General features: G+C 42.2%; 1 protein-coding gene across 1 annotated transcript in view; it reads right to left on the bottom strand.

Annotated features, from left to right (window-relative positions):
• Positions 1–22,500, bottom strand: part of tll1 (tolloid-like 1) — a gene marked incomplete at both ends in the record, with an annotated part of 38,819 nt that overhangs the window by 2,630 nt on the left and 13,689 nt on the right. Inside the window, 17 exons of the mRNA XM_080029901.1 lie at positions 1,783–1,910; positions 5,364–5,489; positions 9,724–9,904; positions 10,037–10,197; positions 11,395–11,520; positions 11,648–11,843; positions 12,495–12,640; positions 12,800–12,916; positions 13,300–13,402; positions 13,740–13,855; positions 15,405–15,529; positions 16,558–16,663; positions 17,063–17,241; positions 18,842–18,959; positions 19,147–19,329; positions 19,895–19,975; positions 20,142–20,264. Of these exons, the coding sequence (XP_079886027.1) occupies positions 1,783–1,910; positions 5,364–5,489; positions 9,724–9,904; positions 10,037–10,197; positions 11,395–11,520; positions 11,648–11,843; positions 12,495–12,640; positions 12,800–12,916; positions 13,300–13,402; positions 13,740–13,855; positions 15,405–15,529; positions 16,558–16,663; positions 17,063–17,241; positions 18,842–18,959; positions 19,147–19,329; positions 19,895–19,975; positions 20,142–20,264 (2,315 nt within the window). The remainder of the gene's footprint in view (positions 1–1,782; positions 1,911–5,363; positions 5,490–9,723; positions 9,905–10,036; positions 10,198–11,394; positions 11,521–11,647; positions 11,844–12,494; positions 12,641–12,799; positions 12,917–13,299; positions 13,403–13,739; positions 13,856–15,404; positions 15,530–16,557; positions 16,664–17,062; positions 17,242–18,841; positions 18,960–19,146; positions 19,330–19,894; positions 19,976–20,141; positions 20,265–22,500) is intronic.

Raw genomic sequence — 22,500 nt, 5'->3', positions numbered from 1 at the left:
AAGTGATTTTTCAGTTAAAAGCCAACCCAAACATTACATCTGGTGATTTGCAGACCTCTCTTGCAGCATCTGGGACAGATGTGCATGGTTCCACAATAAGAAGAAAACTCAGTCAACATGGCTTTCATGGGATGGTTGCTGAAGAAGCCTCTGCTCTCAAAAAAGAACAAAACTGCTTGTCACAACTTTGCCAGAGAGCACCTGGAGATACCTGAAGTCTTATTCTGTGGACAGATTAGTCAACAATTGAACTGTTTGGTCATAACCAAAACCGCCATGTTTGGGCAAAAACGCAATTCTGCCTACCACCTAGAGAACCTTCTCCCAAGTGAATAATGGTGGTTTCAAATTGTCTGCAAATCTCCAGGTGTAATGTTTGGGTTGGCTTTTACCTGAAAAATCACTTTTCTTGTGGCGCTTGAGGATATTTTTGAAGGAAGTCCACTTCTAGGCAGATGTTAAGTCACTCTTAAAGCTCTCCATTTGTAGATGATTTGCCTCACGGTGGACCGATTGAGCTCAAATTTTTTTTTATGAATTTATAACTGTCCCCAGACAAATGTGTAACATCAAAACTCTATTCCTGAGATCCTCTGAGATTTGTTTCCCTTTTAGCATGTCTGACCTGTATGGGTTCACTTTGGTGAGCCTAAACTGACCTGGTTTTATCTCTGTTTTATCTAGTGCCACCCAATTTCTTTCCTAAAGATCTCTCATTACATTGGTCTATTTCATCAACCAATTTGGCCAACCTGATTGTGTCAACCTGCTCGATTTAAGCAATGCAGCTCAGGGTTCACAAACTTTTGCACATACAACATTCGTCAAATAATTTGTTTTATCTGTTTTAACAATTGATTTCTGGAAAATAAAAATGTTGAATTGATAAACAAACATCTGTTATTTCATATAAAAAATACTGGTATTGATAAAAATGAATTAATAATGGTTAAAATAAATAAAATTCCAAAAGGCTCAAGGGGTTCACAAACTTTCGCACTTGACTGTATGTTGTTCATCATCAGAGCTGATGATATAATGTGTGTGTCTAGTCAAGTTGGCCATGAAAAGAAATGCAAACCTTAATTAGAAACACAACATTCGCGTGATGGGTTGAATAAAGGTGATGAGCCAAAAATACTTTTTCAGGACAACTGACTTTTGTGCGTACGTGTGAAAAGATACTTCCGTCTCTTTAAGGACAAAGAGCACGCTTATCAGTCTTGGCACTTTTCAGCCTTTTCTATCTTTAGACCATAATGCACACGGCAGAGCAAAATATGTCAGTTCATTCTTAATTTGGAGCATCTGCAGTAACTAAAAAAAATGTGGAGAACCCTATCTGTGCTTACACATAAACGCTTACATGCACAAAAGCATGCATGCGTGTGCACATGCATAAGGTAAACACACACACACACACAGAAACACACACACACACACACACACACACACACACACACACACACACACAGACACACACACACAAGGACACACACAAGGACACAGATGGCCACTGCCCAAGGCTTCCTTCTAAGGCGTGCTCATGCGTTCACATTTGCCACATTCACATTTGGGTTTCATAAATTGGAACATGGGAAAGAGAGATCATCGTGGCAAGAAGGGGGGAGGGCAGCCTGGGGGTTTTACATTCGACATGACCCCCCACAGACAGAACAGTGGTATTGTTGTGAGGAAAGGGGAAGATGCCAACGAGGCAAAAAAGAGTGAAAGTGAAATCCTTCACATGCCCCACAATCTGCTTGAACTCGGCACACTTACTATCTTGACTCTGTGTCCCGGCGTGGCTGTGATGTCCCAGGTGCACTCCTTACGGCTGGGGTACTTGTCAGGCCAGTTAGGGCTGCTCAGGGTCCCACTGGGGCTGTGGATCTTATGCTCACACTCAGCTGGACACACACACACACATTCATATCAACACACATACACACACACACACGCAAGCAGACACATTGAGAGGAAGTTAAAATCGTGGCTGCACAGGAAAAGGTCAGAGGGAAATGGAAAGGGAACAGGAAGGAGAGAAACAAGAGGACCAAAAGAGAGAGAAGAGATTTCAAAGAAACACATCCTCATGACAAGTTCAGTGTGAATTTCACATGAACGCATGCTTGCACGCACGTTTTAAATAAACACAAGGCTACAGTAAGTAGACGCCCGTGCTTTGCTTTGATGGAGTCTAGCACATAACAAGTGTCACTATTTGGAGGAGTGGTGGTAGTTCAAGTCGTCCTTACAGCTACAATGTTGAAAGTGTAAAATAATATAAAGTATGTAATATATCGAATATTATTTGAACTTTGAATGTATGTCTTTATTTAGATAATATGGATTTTTTGTGCAGATTGTGCAGGTTTTTTACATTGAGATCAGGTGACTGTGAAGGCTGCAGCATATGATTAACATTATTCTCATGCTGATCAAATCATTGAGTGAGCCCTCGTGGAATGCATCGAAGCATAGGAACTCCTTATGTTTAGACATTAGTTTATTTCGGGTTTTCCCTTTCCTTGGCAGTCGTAATTGAACCTGAATTAAAAAATTGGTACAAATTGCTCAAATCTCAAACAGTGGCCTACAAAAAAACATGTGATTTGTATAAGGACCTGCATCTTTGCTCACATGGCTACGCTAGTATGTTAAAGAACTAGCTACTAAGCAGTCGGTTTTATCTATTAGTTCATAGGGACAGTGTAGTACTGTAATTTTGCCAGGGTTAGCCAGAACATTACTGCTTAATTAGCTACTCTTAGGCTATGCAACAGCAATAGCAACATAATTAATACATTCATGATTTAATAAATAAAATAGAAGAATCCACTTAAAATGATTCAAATTTTAAATGCAATGCAACATATCAGCTTGTTGTGAGTTGTCACTGATGGGCAACTGTCTAACTATGACCCATAACTTCACAACCACATATAAGCTGTGGGCTAATATTGTAGCATGCTAACAACTGTGCAGCAACTCTTTGTGGTCGAAGTTAACACTCTTGCCGACAGCTTTCCTCCCGGAGACTTTTTATCAGTTAAAAAAGACACCATAAGCTATCCACGACACATGGCATTTGTGTGTGTGTGTGTGTGTGAGTGTGTGTGTGTGTGAGTGTGTGTGTGTGTGTGTGTAGTGTGTGTGTGTGTGTGTGTGTGTGTGTGTGACAAACTGCATGACATAATGAATGTGATGGGAGGCAGGAGGCATGCACAACAACACAACAAGATGTACTCCAGAGAGACAGTCTTTATTTTGAGTCAGACAAACTGAACCCAGGTACAGAATGAGATGAATTATCTTACAATGAAGAACAATGCTTAAATGTAAAGGAGAGTGTTTTCTAACAGACACAAACATTAAATACAGATGTCACATTCGACACTATTCACTAAACATGTCGTATATTTTGCTATCTGAAATAGCAGCAAATGCATATTTTGACATTATCAAGTTATCTTTAACAGGAATAAAACTACAATATTTCCTGTATTTAAGTAAATAACCCAACAGTTTCAAGTTTAACAGACGTCCTCCTTTCATAAAAAAGGTTCAAAGTGATCCCTGAGACCATAAAAAAATACATACTTAAAGTTGTTTTTTGGTCTTTTTTGCTCTATTTTCTTTACACTACTGGGGTCTCATATTATGACACTTCTGGCTTGTGACTACTGTCACTAAAAGATGACTTTTGAACATTTATCAAACATGTTAACAGCACATGTCACGCTATCCAAAATGTACATCTCCACATCAAACTTTCCCATGCACACATTGTATGTACAGTATGTACGCAACCACACACGGACACAAGCTGTGTGATGGGAATATGGATTTACATGACTCTGCAAGGTTACTGGGTCAAGCCATCCTAATGCACACACAAACACTCAGACACTCAGACACACACACACACACACACACACACACACACACACACACACACACACACACAGGAAGACAGCGTGCTTTCAAGCTCCCAGATGTTTGAAACATGAGTGTTTTTATGAGCAGCACAGGGAGCCTTTAGTGAGGTGTGTATGTGTGCCTGGATGTGGTGTGTGTGTGTACATGTTCAAAAGTTCAACTTCAAAGAGGATAGTATAATATGTCAATTCAACAGTTTTGTGTGTGTTTGTGTGTGTGTGTGTGTGTGTGTGTGTGTGTGTGTGTGTGTGTGTGTGTGTGTGTGTGTGTGTGTGTGTGTGTGTGTGTGTGTGTGTGTGTGTGTGTGTGTGTGTACATGGGAGTGTGCTAATTGCTTTTAATACATACTGTTTTCTGTCAAACTCAAACTGTTTCCCCCCTTTAAGTGTCTCACACATAAACACAGACACACATCACAGTGAGCACAGCCTCAGTGACTGGCAGGCAGAGCTGTGTTTATGCCATGTAAGATAAGTTCACGTCTCAAGTCTTTCAGGGTAAGTCTCAAAATAGTACCAAAACCCCTGGACAACAGGGTCCACAAACAAATACTCTATTGTTATTATATATAAATATAAATCACATACATGATTTACAATTGAATAACTTTATAGGGTATTTGTGCTGTGATTACCTTAAACTTAGTGCAGTCTGTTTGTGCTGCAGCTTTGCACCGTTTGTGCAAGTACAAGTCAAGCCTTTAGACTCATGGGAAATCTGAACATTTTCCGAGGTAAATCTTGAGTCCTTCAGTGCAAGTCAAAGCCAGGTTATAGTGAGCAGAGCTATTAGGACAGGACATCAGAGCAGTTTAGCAGTCCAAGTCCATTTTCAAGTCTTTAAGATTAAGCCTTGTGTCTTTAAAGAGACTCAAAGGAACTCTTAAATGTTTATTAAAAACAGTAAAAAAAAATTATCTGATGATCATAAATAGCCTATAGCCTAATGGCAAACTTCCCCATCGGCGGATACAACAGCCATTTTTATATAGTAATTATTTATGCCTTTGCTTGGGTATGATTTGGGTATGAACTCAAATGATTTATGGCAGGCAGACTGGAACATCCTGAACAGTACTAAATCAAGGTTTACTTGTCTTAGTACTATTCAGTCTTTTAGTTTTCTGTTTTATAGTTCCAGGTTTTCGCCAGGTAAAACTTGAGACTCCAGTCAAGTGTCAGAGATCTCAAGTCAACGTCATTTCTCTACAGCTCTGCCTGCACCAAGTAAATACTATCCTCAAATGGCCAGTCTGTTGTCATGTGTGCTGGGATGAGGATAGACAGAGTAAGAGCTGTACGGTGGACGATGACTGCCCTTGTGAAATGGCACATGCTTGTGTGAGTGTGGCAGCGTGTGCTTGTACGCGCCGATGCTTTTGTGCCAGTGTGTGTGCTGATGTGAATGTACGTGGAACCCACCTTCCTTACAGTCATGTTTGTTCTCATGCAGTACAAAGCCGTGGCGACACTGACAAACGTAAGAGCCCACCGTGTTGATGCATTCGTGCTGGCAGCCGCCGTTGTCCTTGCTGCACTCATCCTTGTCTGTGAGAGACACACATGCAACACATCACTCACATGTGGAAACAGAGAAAGTGGAGGAAGGTAAAAGGTCAAGCACAGGGGGGGGGTGGAAGGATGAGTCTCAAAGGAAAGGGAGGAGCATGTTTTATAATAATAAAAAAGATGATAAGAAAAGGAGTGAGGGACAGACAGCAGTAGACACAAACAGTGATATATACGGAGAGAGAACCAGTCTAATCAACCTGGGAAGCTGAGGTCAACTGAAAAGAAGGTAGGACACAGAATAAATAAGAGAAAGTGAAAGATGTTAAATGACGAGAAACACAATCACAAATATCCAGCAATCAAGCTAGGCAAACATAGACACCCAGAACAACTGTAAGAGACTGCCGGATACTGGTTTTTTCATTATTCACCTGTCAAGTTAATGGTTGAACAAGTTTAAGAATACTATAGGCAACAACAATATTTCAGAGTGTTAGCTTTAGCCCCACTCATTACACAAGATGTGTACCATTATGTTTAAGTCAAACATAACGGTAAATCCACAGCTTTCACCTTCGTAAAACTATAAAAGTGAAATATACCTTTACAAGGAACAAGGGGGTTAAGCAAAGGGTGAATAAAGTGGAGCTATCAAAGCTTTAAATATTGTCTGCAGCCCAGCTGTTGTTGAAACACTAGCATCTAAAGTTAGAAGGAAAAAAGTTAGAGGAAAGGAGGGTACAATAAAAGAAAGCATTATACAAAGGTTAACATTAATGCAATGACGGACCACTACAGAGGGTTAAGTGAGTTAGTGTGTGTTTCTGGTTCCGTTGGCCTGTGAAACCATCATTGTGCTGCTGCTCCTTGGGTTCATGGTTACGGTCAGTCTGTGGTCAAGCTCACAGTTTGGCTCTGAAACGCTTCAGACCATAACAGCTGTTTACAGATCAGCTGTGCTCTGCTCTGGCCAAACCAACACAGCTAAATCATTCTGATGTGTTCACACTGAGGACACACTTCTTCTGAAAGATAGCGGAGCCCTACTTCTCTGGGATTGTTATGGTTTTTTACACATGGTAGGATGGGTGGGACATTAGGCCTAAATTTGGACGACATACTTAAACTGATTAGATTTTGGAGTACATTATTCCATACATTTGCGTATAAAGAAGAACTTATTCCCCTGATATCATAAGGCCTTGCTACTCTACACAAAATGGTGCATAGGCTTGTCATCAGCTGGTCATGTCTTCATTAAAGCTGTATGATGTTTACAGCGAATGCAACGTTCAAACGCAAGACTTAATTGGTTGCAGAATTTCCAGACGGGTTGTGAAACTTTTTATACACAATGCTCAGCATGTGTTTTATTATGTGCGACTCTCTGGACGGCTGCTACTTGTTAAGAGGTTAAGAAATGTTAAAGACTAAACACGACTGGGGGTTTTCCAACTCCTGGCTCATTTTCCTCTCACTCATCCTTTAATGTGCGGCTGCTCCTCTGTAATACTGGGTGATGACAAAGCCACTTTAGTGAAGCTGAACAGAGTTGGCGCGCCCTGTGTGTGTGCGTGTGTGTGCGTGTGTGTGTGTGTGTGTGTGTGTGTGTGTGTGTGTGTGTGTGTGTGTGTGTGTGTGTGTGTGTGTGTGTGTGTGTGTGTGTGTGTGTGGCTGACACGTTGTCAACAGTGATGGTGTCAGAGACAGAAGTACGGAGGTGGAGATTTACAGCTGACCGCACAGGAAGACAGAGCGTGTACAGGGAGAGTGTGGGAGACAGAGGAGGACTGTGAGTGAGACACAGATGATGTGAGATTAGACACAGACGCCGAGTATCACCGTAACTCCCGAGCTTGTGAATCAAACTACTAGATCTGCTTTTAATGAAACCGCTAAATCCTCCTCTGTGTCTGTGTGCGTGTGTGTGTGTGTGTGTGTGTGTGTGTGTGTGTGTGTGTGTGTGTGTGTGTGTGTGTGTGTGTGTGTGTGTGTGTGTGTGTGTCTATGTCTGACGTGGTATTACGGTGCGATTGTGAGCTCAGTCTCACCCTATCACAGACTAAGAAGCTTTGCAGTTGATGCTACACGTTGTCCATTGTAGCTTTCTTAGGGTGAAGCACACAATGTCCACACACACACACACACACACACACACACACACACACACACACACACACACACACACACACACACACACGGACACAAACACACACACACACACACACACACACACACACACACACACACATGGATTAGTAGTGTGTGGGAGGCCGAAGGGACCTCCCTAAAGCGGCTGGATATTTGCCAACCAAAGCTATCCCTGTAGGCTTCTGACAATAACAGAGCTATCCGAACAGCAACTTTTAACACACACACACACACACACACACACACACACACACACACACAAACACACACACACACACACACACACTGATTATCTGACTTCTCTGTGGTCTTCTAACTGTTCCAGGTGTTGTGCAGGTAGTTGAACTTTGACTTGCTCAAGAAGTTGCCAAAATGTTATGTTGAAGTTGCCTCTTTTAGATCACTTTCACCATTTCCCTTTCAATAACTTTAAATGTGAGGAGTGGGAGATGAGAAATTGGGATCTTTTCTGCAGGACAACTTCCTAAAGTTGTTATTATCTAATGTTAACATCCAACAAAGTCATCCCGCCGAGAGCGAGTAGGGGATATTTGTTATGTTTTTTCTGGGGAATCATAGTTCCCAATCCCATTAACATACCAATTCCAATTGAATTGTAATACAATTACAGATGATTTAATTTATAATAAATGGTGGGCTATTGTGTCATTTCTGGAACACATCAGACAACATTTTAAAATAATTTAATTATGGTGATAGAGTGAATTTAAAACTGTCTGTAACATTTTAAGTATTTTCTTTAACTGCAAAACAATACAGCACCTTTTCCATTATTCAAAATATATCACTAAATGTTGTATATTGTATATGAAATTGTATGAAATAATCAAACTAATATTCAAAGCAATTAACTGTGCCACACTGTTTATTAATCTATTACAGATGACCGAACTATTCATATGTAAAACTTCAGTAATATATCTGTAAACGTTTTTAAATTTCAGATCGAAATGAATCATTCAATCGGTCCACAGACATATATGTAACACTATAATTCTTTTTTTTAAGTTAATTTTTATCTTGTATTATCACGCATGCCTAGTTGATACTACGTAGTATTGGTATGTTACATGGAATTGGGACAAAGCACATGTTTCCCCCTGTAGGTGAATGGATTAAACGGTGATCCACGCCATTAAAAGCGGGATCCATCCATTCCCTAATCACACGGCGGACCAGAGCCAATCAGAGACGCCGATGGTGAGGTCATGTTACCTCGGACCTTTGGCGAGGTGGCCAGCTTGCTGTTGGCATGGCCACGAGTGGGAGAGCGGCCGCGCTTTATGTCCTGGCAGGACTCAAACACAACAATACGACACAGAGCCAGCCTGTCTGAGGGAGAGAGGGCACAGGGCTGGGTGGGTTCAGGAGGCCGGGCATAGTTCAGCATGGGGGTATGAACACACATATATATGGATATTCAACAAATATTAAACCATGCAAGCTGCTGACATAAACACAAAGGAACACAGTGGCAGTGGGCAGAAGACATAAAAATGTCTGTAGGATGGAATTTAAAGTACACAGCCATATACAGTATAAACAGTTTGTTTAGTGTTGACGTTCATGTAGCGTAAGTGAAAAGTAAAGGTGTTGAGGTGGTGCAGGGATAAATGGACAGGTTATATCTTTAATACTGGAGACCCCTGGTTTGCGTTCAATCTTCAACCAGCAGTTGGCTTTAACAGGTTTGTAATATTCAAGCATAACCTTCATCAAACAAATGATGGAAATGTCGGTAACATTACATTCAAAAACAATGTTTGGGAAGCGTGGCAGGCTTTTCCAATGTCAATCTTGTTATGGGGATGATCCACAATGAAATTGTGGCATAATTAACTTCTTAGGTGTCCATTTGTGAGCTCAGCTTCTTCCCAACAAAATTCACTGCTCTACCCACTACCCCAACACACACACACACACACACACACACACACACACACACACACACACACACACACACACACACACACACACACACACACACACACACACACACACACACACACACACACACACACACACACACACACACACACACACACACACACATACACACATATAAAACACACACAGAGATGTACCGCACGTGTCCTACCTGAGAAGAAGTGAGCCTTAAAGCCTTTCTTAGAAACAGTGTTGTCGGACTTGAACTCAATCCGCATGTTGTTGTATTGAGAAGTGATGACCTCAGGGACTTCTGTTCCGCAGTATTTACCATGCAGCTTAGAGTCGGAGGAAAGGCCGCTGCGCACCTCCACGTAGTCGTATTTACAAACCTAAACATACAAAATAGATGCTCGTAACACAACACGCATCCTCAATATGACTTCTATCATTCATTGGCATCTCCCTTTTTCCTACTATGTTCTACTATAGATATACAGGCGGGCACACAGACACACACTCACCTCATTCCCCTCCAGCTCGAAGGCCTCAAACTGCATGGAGATGCGGTACTGAGTGGGAGCGACCACCTGCCACACGCAGTTCTTGTTGGGTGGATATTCTTTAGGCCAGCCGGGCGTGCTGATGGTCCCGTTGAGTTTAGAGAGCAGACCTCCACACGCGGCTGGAAACAGAGAGATGCCCCTGGTCAGAGAGATACCCCGGACCGTCCAGAACCGTCCGCACCGCTCATGAGCAGGTGGTGGTGGTGAAAATGCCTTGTGCTTTTTAATGTTATGCAATTGCGATCCGGGCTGCTGTAATTTCTTCGTTTTTTTTTCAACAAATTATGGAGACCAGTATCAATAAGGGTACCGATATGTATCTGTATCATTAAGCAGTATCAGTATTGATATCGGCCTCAATTAAACCCTACCGATACCCATCCCTATATTTTTGATTTTTTTATAGGTTTTTTTGTAACGAGGAGATTTTCTTTGCTGTCACAATTTTTGGATGAGCACAGTTGTATACTGCATTTGCTTTAGTCAGGAGGGTAATGTTTTGAATTGTATGCAGTTAAAGGCGACGTGAGGAGGACAAAGAGGTCTGTAATTGGCTGCAGACACTGCTCCTATTGATGAGGCCATGGAAATGTTTATCATAGAGCCACCAGATTTAGAGTAGGAGTGAAATGTGTGCAGAAAGTCAGTGCACCATGTTTGCTCATGTCAAGGGGAAATAGGCATCACTCAGAACACACCAATTCACCAGAGGCTTTCCTCACAACGCAGGCTCCAATACCTAGCTTTAACTTTGTATTTCCCCTTGACCCTATTTATTTATTAATTTTGTACTTTTTCGAAGTGGGCATGTTGAAATGCGTCACTAAAAGAAAATTCTCCAGATGTCACTATAATCAAACACACCATTTGGAAAATCCACACTTCATCATTTTCCCACACATTAATTCACTGGGGATGCCAAAAATAACTACTGCTCTTCGAAGTAATACGCCAAAACCACAATTTGGATATCCCCCTGCAGCAAAGCCTTTACTCTCTGTGCCTCAGAAGTGGTTAGTTCAGTTGTTTCAGTCTGTGGCTCATTATGGGTACTTTACTTAATTTATTGCGTGCGATTTAAGGAACCTTCACAGCGTTCGTGGGGTTGCAACATGGAGGCATTGTGGTTTTGTCAAGGAGAAATGTTTTTTCCTGTTGATGGAGGTCGTTCGGATGTTTTTTTTTCTGATGAGTTCGACTCATATCCTACAGAAACACACAGCGGGGAATGAAGGAATGCACATACAAACATGACTACAACTTTCCACAAAAACACACACACACACACACACACACACACACACACACACAGTTACCTTCACAGCTCTTCTTGTCAGGAGCCAGTTCATAGCCCGGGTCACAGGCACACTTGAAGCTGCCGAGAGTGTTTACACACCTCTGTTCACATCCACCATTGTCTGGCTTGGAACACTCATCCTCCTCTGAAAACACACACACGTCAGGGAACATTTGCACACATTTAAAGAATGCACTGGCTTAAAAAAAAAACAATCAACTGACACACACACACACACACACACACACACACACACACACACACACACATACCTTTGAAAAAGTTAGCAGCAAAGCCGGCCTTGTTAACCGTCCCGTCGGAGACAAACTTCATCCACAGCGTGTGTGAGGTGGAGCGCACATCCTCTGGTTTGTCATAGCCACAGAATCGACCAATCAGGGGGCTAGTCTCCAGAGGGCCGTCTCTGACCTCCAGGTAGTCGTAGGCACAGCTGTCATGTCTCTCGATCTGCCAAACAACAAGATACACTCTGTTATAGCAGCACCTTCTATGTAGCACACAGGGTTTTTATTTGTTGTTGCTTTATGTGTTGTAAAAATTCTAACTGTTAAATTAAAGGACACAGAGAACTTATTAAAGGAAAACGTCACATGTTTAATTGCTGTGTTTTGATGTGTTTATATTGATACAGAAAAATAATAGAATAGAAAAGAACAGAATAGAGTAGACAGACAAAGTAGAAGACGAGGAGTGGAACAGAACTGTGAGAAGGTGAACTTCAACCTCACATTTGAAGTCAGTTTTGAGACTTATTGAGTCTTTTAGAAGTCTGACGTTTTTACAGCGTTTAAATACAAAGCTTACACACACATATATACACGCACCACCACAACCGTTATTAACTTTCTAGCAGCTATACGAGCGTGAAATTTGACCCAGACATTCCTGAGCACACACACAAACACACACAGATGGGGGTGAATAGCGAGAAAAACACCCACACAAACATGAGCAATACACACACACGTGTACGCACACAAACAAACACACACACACATGTGCACGCACACACACACACACACGCACGCACGCACGCACGCACGCACGCACACACACACACACACACACACACACACACACACATAAGGAGTGAGTCACCTCGAAGGCCTGGAAGCTGAGCCCAACATTGTATCCCTCGGACACGGTGATCCTCCACACACACTCTTTGGAGGGCCTGTAGTCATCGGGATAATTGGGAGACTGGATTTGTCCTGAGTCCTTGGTGATTTCCCCTCCACAGATTGCTGCACATGGGGGAGAAACAGACACAGACCATTAACATTGAACAATAACACCTGGAACACATGTGTCGTACAGAATGTATCGAATTATGCAAGCGCCAAGGAAAAACTCCTCACAAAAGTTTTGGAAATATTTGTTTGTTGTTAAGTTGGATGAGTTACCTTCATAAGTGGCAGCGAAGCCTTTTCCCACCCAGTTGCTGCTGCTGCGAAACTCAATCCACATCCTGCTGTCAGTGGAGATCAAGACGTCAGGAACTTTGTCTCCGCAGAACCTGCCTGTTGAAAACACACACAGGAGAACCACACGCTGTAATCTGTGAATCATTACTCACCTCGTCAACGATTGTTGGTGAAATATGGCCTAAGAAATGTGACGTGAAAAAAAAATAACCTATTCATCTTTCGAGTCTGTTTCTAGGGGACATTAAAGAGTGACGGACACGCTTGCCGTTCCACCAAATGTTCAACACCATCGACAGAAATTCTGCGTTCCAAATCGCATACTCTTTCTCCTACTATACCACATAGTAGGAGCTGTCTATAAAAAGTATGTAAACGTACTTTTTCATGCAGTATGCATACTATAGAGACATAGTATTTCATAATAACATCGAACCTTTAAACATGATCCATTTGCATATATTTCCGTCGGATCTTACCTAGCAGCGGAGCTTTCCTCCAGTATCCGTCCCGGACCTCGATGTAGTCGTACCAACACAGACTGCTTTTGTACAGATCCATGGTGGTGAAGTTCAGAACAATCTGGAGGAGTGGAGTAATAAACATAAAGTCAATACTGATGATATTTAATAGACTAGTTTTATACTTCAAAGACCAGACGAGAGGAAGCACAAAAAAAATAGGAAGAGAGTGGTGTTAGCTGTTATGATATAATATATATGCAGTCACTCTGTCAGCAGTCTCTTATTGTTATTGGATGTACATTAACTGAACTGCAGGGTGCTAGTGTGTGTGTGTGTGTGTGTGTGTGTGTGTGTGTGTGTGTGTGTGTGTGTGTGTGTGTGTGTGCGTGCGTGCGTGCGTGCGTGCGTGCGTGCGTGCGTGTGTGTGTGTGTGTGTGTGTGTGTTTTATATGCACCTTTTCTCCAGGTGTAACAGATATTCTCCAGACACAGTGTGTGTATGAAGGGTATCCGTTGGGGTAACCAGGAGAAGAGAAGTTGCCCGTTGACTCTTGGAGCGTCTCTCCGCAAGCTGCAAAACAAACACACACACACACACACACACACACACACACACACACACATACACACACACACACACACACAGATTGAGTTACATTTTTGTGGTGAGCCGTGCATGTTGTGCATAACCTTTTCCGCTGTGTACCAATACTAATGATCGGTACATTGCTTAAGAACACATGACTCTCATATAATTCTCAATCCTTTACTGCCAATTTAGCTAAATAAATATATTACGTGTTTTAGTCAAAACAACTGCCTCATACGCTCTCTGACAAAGTTTATGTCCGTAATAATATCTGATCTTTCCATATGGAAACTCTTAGTTCTCCTTCTGATTTAGGGATAAACAGTCGAGGAATTAAAAATATCCTCCCTAACAAACTAGTGTTTCATGTTGTCTTTGGCTTGTTTTGGTTTTGCGTGTGATGTTGGAGGCTGCAGTGTTTGTATTCCTGTACGTGTATCGGTATGAAATGTTCATGTCACCGTTTAGCAGAATCAAACATTCCCCAGCAGTGGAGTCATTTTCTGTAAGTGAACCGAATTGACAGACTAAATTTATCACACTGAAATCGACAAATAAAAAACTATTACAGCTGGATGGGAATTTTTGTAGAATATTTATCAGACAATATGGCTCTTTTTATTCTGAATTTCACGCCGTCGCTCCCTCTCAAAAAGGAGGTTAGCCAAATGTGCCCCTCCTATCCCATCATGCATGCTGTTCTCCCCCAACAATGCCCCGGGGCTCGGTTCATCTGTCAGTGAATATGGTATCACTCAAATATGTCCTTATAAGGTTGAAGTTGTGTCTGTTTCCAGCTGGGACATGCAAACACACGCTTGTTCTCGCTCCAATATGAAAATGGATTGAGCAGAATAAAATCTACTGTCTACTGTGAAATATTGAGTTTTTAATATTAACGAATAAAATAAATGTATCAGATCAATTCTGAAATGGTACGAGACTGTGGTGGATTGAAGTCGACCCGAATGATGTCAAATGATATTTGAACTGTTTGTCTCAGATAAAGTACATCGTGCGTGTGTTTTTCTGCGCGTGCATGTGTGTGGGCCATAAAATTATGGCAGCATTTGTGATCGTAAACTTTTGTGAAATTACCACACAGCTCGGCTTGAGAGCAAACCCAGACCACGTCAGAGCCGTACTACAGGGACCGCGGCGACGCCAGAGCAGCACGGGGTGTACGCAAGAGCTGACGGAAAGAGTGTGTGTGTGTGATGCGTGTGTGAGACCCCAAATAACACAGGGTGGGAAGAGTCACACGGAAAAACAAATTACTCAACTTTCACCTCTGTGCCTCTGAGAGAGGAGGGGTGGGCGGTTATCTTACGGCAAAGATACGAAGATAAACATAGGTCATCTTCTGTTTCATAAAACGCACACAGACAGACACACAGACAGAAAGACAGACACACAGACAGACAGACACATAGACAGACAGACAGAATCACACACACACACACACACACACACACACACACACACACACACACACACACACACAGTGGTCTCATAGTAAATATGTCAGTACCTGGGCATCTATACAGCTTCCTTGCCTGTGCAATGTCTCCTTTACTGAGCCTTGTCCGCTGGCCAATAGCAGGCCGGACCCCGTTGTCGTCTCTGGATGGGAGGATGGTGTCGAGGAACATCCCCCTTCAGGGAGGGACAGAGGAGTTCAACACGCAGCATGCTCCACATTTCAGTAAACATTTCAACACATGAACATTTATTGTCAAAACAGCATCATAAAATAAGTAACAAAACAAATGTTCTAAGAGCATTATGACGTCCATGCAAAGTCGCCCTGCCTATGTTCTGTATTTTCTGCTAATGTGTGAGTTGGAGCTGAGCTGTTATACGATGCAGGTATGGCAGAGATTAAAAAACATGTAAAGGGAACCAGTGGCTGCTCTGACTGCCAAATAACTGGCTGATTTCTGATAGGGGAGAGAAGTTTAAAACTAAAGGAAACAGATTTCATGATCCTGAAAAGTAGCCATTAGTTTTACTGCACTGTTGAGTAATTATTTCCAATTTCTCACAAAGTAAGTGAGCTACAACTGTAAATTTCCACCAAAGTCGATATGGACTCAGATACTCTTAACTTAATGTTTTTCTCAGCCAAGATTCAAACCCCCACAAGGGGATAGCTGGATAAGTCTAGTTGGTCATGAGGTTATTCAAATAATGTTTTATTTAATTGTATTTAGACTTTTCTCAAATGTTTTACCTTTATTGTGAAATACTAGAAAATGTTAGCTCTATAGGCTTTAAAAAATATTCAAACCTTCTAACACAGCAAACACTAGCAGCATGCTAACATCTATTCCGTGAAGAAGGTAATACATTGTGAACACCAAAGTGACATATCAACATCGCCTTTTGAGTAAGAATTTGGTAAGTGACCGGTAATCGGTGACATGTGTTAGCATGTCACCAGCTAAAGTACCTGCTCTGTTTGATTTAATAAACGTTGCAGCTTTTTGGCCACTGTATAAGAACTAGGGTGTTGTCAAGCACAGCTGGAGTTGGGTCAGTGGTTGTTCCAACCAATCAGCTACACCCCACATCAACGTAGAGAAACGTTCAAAAAAACATCAAGGAAAAACATGTTTTGGCAGCAGATTTTCTGTCTGATCTGTCAACACTTGTCTTGATGACGAGAGGGTGCAGCTGCTTACCGTGAGAAGGTGTTCCTGGCATAGTGCATGATGCTATCAAAATCATATGCCTCCCCAAGAGAGTTCACCTCCCCCGGCTCCATCTTGAGGAAGTTATACTCCTGGCCTGGGAAACACACAGCGGAATTAGACTGTTTAGTTTTATCACACCCGTCAACAAACAGAGTGCAATCATTAAGTGTGCTAATGCATTTAATGTGCGTGATTAAAGTGATTACGTCTGAATGGATAAGGCATTGTTAGGGGTATTTATCAAAGTACTTGGAGTCCAATAGCTCTGTGATATACTTCTAAATACAAGCTCTAGGTTAGGTCTGATGACGCTGCTGTGTCATTTGATTTAACACCTGTCAGGTTGCGTTGAGGTGTAGAGGAGAGTGTGGGAGGAAAATACACAGTCCGGGGGTCTAGGTGATTTCACAGTCATTAAAAGCCTCATTCACACTCGAGTGAGAATTTGAAAAAAAACGATGAACCCAGGTGCATCTTGGGTAGTGAGTCTGACCTGGTTGGATGTTGTCCCGAATGATGGTCACGTGATCGTCACGGTCGGGCCGTGTGTGCTCGTGCCAGAAGCCGATGACGTGACCCAGTTCATGGACCACGATGCCAAACTTGTCACAGTTCTTGCCTATGGAGATAGCCTGGGGCCCGTTGCCACGACGACCCACATAGGAACAACACCTAATAAGGATTAGTAGGAAGTTGATAGCAGGGAGATAGGCGGATGATTTTTCTTTTCTTTCTTTTAACTACAGATTTTGGCAGTGAGAAAAGCATCAGCATTGTAGTATGATCACACACACACACACACACACATGCACACACACACACACACACACACACACACACACACACACACACACACACACGTGTATGCACGCACACAGTCTTTTCAGGATTTCCTGCCCTGTACTACGTCCACCAGAGGAAAAGCGTCAGGATTTATTTACATACAAAGCTCCGATAACGCTGCAGTTTCATAAGCCAATGTGAATATAATCTGTGAAAATTCACATATCGCTGCTCACAGAACACACACACACACACACACACACACACACACACACACACACACACACACACACACACACACACACACACACACACACACACATACACACACAAGCTCAAGCTTTTTTTCCTGGTTAGCCGAGACATCCGTGCCAGGCTAACAAATCTGATTAAAGTTATCCAGCGAGCTGATTGCAAGGATCAGGAGTCACTGGAGTAGATAGAGTCTTTTCTTCCAGCATTTGCAGCTCTAGTATCCGCACAACACTTCCTTCTCCACAACACACACATGCACACACACACACACACACACACAAACACACACTCACACACACACACACGTATACCGTGGTTCTACTCTAAAACATTTCTTATTTTACTGCATCTCTGTAACACACGTTGCAGGTCCAAGCTGCAGGGTATTTATACATCAGATTAGACCAGCGTCTAATCTCTAATGCAGCGATCCGATCACAGAGCACCAAAAGAGCAACATCATCAGTTATCACACAACAGATCTTCTACCTATATATCTACATTTAAAAAATCTAATTTACTCTTTAGCACAATCAAAGAAAGTGTTCAACAGGTGTACAAGAAAAAAAAAATTGTATTATCTGCACAGTTTCTTCGTACCAACAGTACATTATTAATCACTGCAACAATGCAACGTTTTGATCACTACAGATCAAAATGATCAATCAATATCAATGTTTTTAAGTCAACGGAATATGAAATAGAAAAATAGGAGTAGACTGTTATATTTTGATTATCACAATTTTTTTATTTTCTGTTCAAATAAACGAGTTGTCACTTTCTCATTTCAGCACTTTATCCTATATCCTACTATCCTACTCTTTCAACCATCTGCAGTACAGCTTGGATAGATAAACCCAGTTGTCCTGACTCCTGTGGTTTCTGGTCAGTGAAGTGTACCACCACTGTACAAACACACTATGACCCCACGGCGCTGCCACTCCACAGAACAATGCAGCAATCCAGAAAAACTGCACGAACGTACAGAAAGAAAGTTAGAGAGCGGGCAGCAGCTTGATTGGTGGGATGGTGGGGGGAAACGGGAGCAGGACAGGAAGGAAAGTGAAGCCATTGTTGAGTGACCGTATCGTCTCTCGCTGTGACAAGGTCGCTGCTGAACTCTAGGCGCACACACACACGCGCACACACACACACACACACAAATACACACGCGCCGCAAACACACACACACACACACACACACACACACACAAAGAGTTTCACCAAAACTCACCCGCAGGGCCTGTAGGTGAACACTATGTAGCTTTCCTCGTCTGTCTTCTCAATGAAAGTCACACACGTCTGTTTCTCCCAGTGACGCATTGCCTGCTTGAACATGGCCCTCTGACTACCTGAAACACACACATTTCACATCCTATTTTCACACAATCACACGTCACTTCATGTGTGTGTGTGTGTGTGTGTGTGTGTGTGTGTGTGTGTGTGTGTGTGTGTGTGTGTGTGTGTGTGTGTGTGTGTGTGTTTTACTGTTACACAGCAGCACAGGCAGCAGTCCAGTGCTTGTTGCTTGTTGCTTACCAGTGAAGTTTCCTCCTATGATGTAGGGAATGACTCCTCCGGGCCATATCCTCTCAGCTCGGGATGTGGCCGCTCGAGGAATACGGCTCTTTGAGGCATGACCAGTCTTCCCACTCTTCCCACCTTTCCCAGTTTGGCTCTTGGGACTGGCTGATCCCTTGCTGGAGTTCTTGGGGAGATAGTCTTAACAAAGTGAGGAGAGAGAATCAACAGTCATTTCAGGTTATGTGAGCTCAAACTGAATAAATTACCGGTCTTTTTTTATTAATATCATAAATGTCGTCTGAGATTATTGGATCACACTTTTTCTCATTATACGTGACCTTTCAGAGTTTGTTCTTCACATCAGAAGGTAATAAAAACCCAGACAGATATAGCTATGGCGGTGCAATATACTGTGTCATTGAAATAAGTTTAGAATGCACACTGAATAAGTTTGAGAGTGTTTCAATAAGGTAACCCAAAGCTTGGAGTACTGAAATCAACTTTATTATAAAGTTAACTAGTGGAGGTCAAAGTTTGCATGTTTACAGTGACATACAGTGAGCAAAAAATCTCCTTGGTAGTGCATAGAAAAGTTGCACAGACAGCTGGGTTTTAGAAGTGGCGTATCGGGTAAATCTAGGACACCATTATGATATATTCAGTCAAGTAAACTGTATACGATTTGTAATTCACTGACTAAAACATTACAGCCTTTATTTGGTATCTGAAAATGTAGTATGTACTGTAAGTTTAGGGTCCTTACCAAGGCCGAACATACGTAGTCTCTCCAGCAGCATATATAGAGATCCTTTCTTCTTTGAAATTTCATGTTCGTCCGTGCCACCTGACACACACAAGAGACGAGAATCAAAACACAACCAAAGTACAATACATAGTGACCATAGTATCCTCAGCTAATACCTGTCTACCTCCTCTCTCATTCAGGCTGATTTATTCTCAAGTTGATGAAAGTCTCATGGTTGATAACTCAGATGAGAGTCCACACTTACCAGACGTGTGGCCCTGCCGGGAGTGTGTGTGCATGTGTGTGTGCTGCGTCAGGTCTATCGTCCTGTCGATCTGGAACATGCGCAGGTCCTCCTCGTCTAAAGCGATGTCGCCCCAGAAAACAGCTGCAAAGATCAGAGAAAAACAACATCTGTTAGAATCACAATCAGCAGCAGAAATGCTAACAATATCACCATCCCTGAAATTACACCCTTTTTAATTATTAAAAGTGAAATTGTTTCCAGTTTTTTCAACAGTACTCTTTTTTTATTCAAACTCAAGTTCTTGACGCAACTTTCATCAGATCTCTTGTGTGTGTGTTGGGTGGGGAGAAGACATGCTAGCTGGCTTGTTTCGGTTATTGAGTGTCATGTCCGTGTAGGTATGTGATATTTTTCCAGAGTAAACCATCCCCACCCCAGTAAAGTTCACACACCCTGTATTTTCTTTTTCACGTATTGTCTGCATGTCTTGTGCCGCAACATAAAAGAGAGAGACACCGCCTAGGAACATTTTCTGTTTTGTTCTTCGTGTGTTGTTTTATTATTATGTGTGTGTCACTAATAAAACCTTCATAAAACTAAATGAAGTGACCCTGGATTTAGAGTTGACGAGAGAAGAAGTGACTCAGGATACATTTTAATGAGTAAAGTGTAAGAGCAGCACTTATTCCTCCCTCATTACCACGGATAAGGTCCGCTCGAGAGAGCGCTTTAAACCCCGAACGCTGCAATAAACAGACTGTAGTTGTGCTATAGCAGCTTCCAGGTATAATGAGAGAGTAACTATGTGAGTGTGTGGACACTTTTTGATATCCATACATTTGAAGTCATTCCTACTAGAACTACTGCAAAACAATTTTGATAAACAAAGTTATATCTTGCCTCAAAAGAGAATTAGTCTAATTGAAACTCCCATGAAGCTAAACGATTCCTTTATAGTCCTAATTAACCAGTGGTGATCTTGTCAGATACTGATACAATAACAAATTGTCTAACAATGGCTTAAACAGCCTTTGTAGGCGCTGGCTTTGGAAAGGACTACAGTACATTGACCACATAGTGTTAAAGCAACATGTTAATACAACAGTTCAGAATCAAGGCAGTTTCTCCAAATTCTACAATGGAAAACCTATAAGCTTGTTTTTGATGGTTTGAGTGTGATTCCCAGAGAGCTTGGTGCAGCTTGGTTTCCCTCCATTCCTATCCTACTGTCTGTGTCTTTCTCTGGCACACACGCACAGTCTGGTGGTCTTACAGTAGTCTGGTATCAGGCCATGTGTAAGATTTTTTCTGTCAAGTGAACCTTTCACCGATGTCCCCTCCACTTCTTACCTCACTGCCTACTCCCCCACCATCCACACATCCTCCTTTACTCCCCATCCGCCAAAAGCTTTCAGCGTGACTCAAGCACATTGTCCTCAGCCATTGAAGAGTGAATTCACATTTCATCGGGGCTGTCTGAAAACCGCACTTTTCACAAACTGTGTATCAGTGTGCAGCACTAATCAGCTTTATTTCAACATGTGAACCTATCCCTTAATGTACACACTGGGTTCTCATGCTGTAGTTTTCACTATGTACAACTTGAGTTTAACTCTTCTGGTTTCTGGAGCATTTTGGGTTAAAATGTATTGATCTTCATCCTTAAAAAATTTTCCTTCCCCATTGTTCCTGCTTCCACCTTTAACTCTCATGGCTATGTGCGCTGTACGTGGCTGTGTTTCTATGGACGCTGTACTTTCTATCACACACCCCTCAGCATCGGACAAAGCCCATCTGGGAGCCCTTGTTCACCCAGTTTTCTTTTCTTTCTCCCCTCCGTCTCCATCCCATATCTAAAGTATATCTCCCAGCCCTCTAACAATGAGCTACTGAATGATAACCATCGCTATATGATTAGCTGAGCACAGTTAGTGCCCTCCAGGGGGATTCAAGACACTAATACAGTAACAATGGCATGGGAGAAGCTTGTCACTTAGCTAATCAGGATTGCCACTAAAGGAAATGGGGGGTCAGGGTGCCATTGTGCTCCACTCTGTAGCTATTGTTGCAGTGAGGAGCAAACCACAATGACCACAGATGGTTTACAAATCACGATATCAGATAAAGAACGGAGAGTGTGTGCTGTTGAATGGTGTTGTATGAACCTCGGTAAGATATATATGAGGATATTGTTCCAATCTAAAGGTCAAAGATGCTGTAATGTCTTTATTATTACCTGTATAATATGTGTTTATTATGTACACCGGGAAACACCTCACCTTTTCCAAAAGGTATACATTCGGACATGGACACTGATTGGATAAACGAGTTGTAGCATGTTAATTGGTGACCTTAGAAGTGCTTGTAGGCTGCAGAT

The sequence above is a fragment of the Ammodytes marinus genome, assembly GCF_949987685.1.
Source record: "Ammodytes marinus genome assembly, chromosome: 6".
NCBI lineage: Eukaryota > Metazoa > Chordata > Actinopteri > Uranoscopiformes > Ammodytidae > Ammodytes > Ammodytes marinus.
The sequence above is the reverse complement of the archived record's forward strand: the minus strand, read 5'-3'. Positions and strand labels throughout refer to the sequence as shown.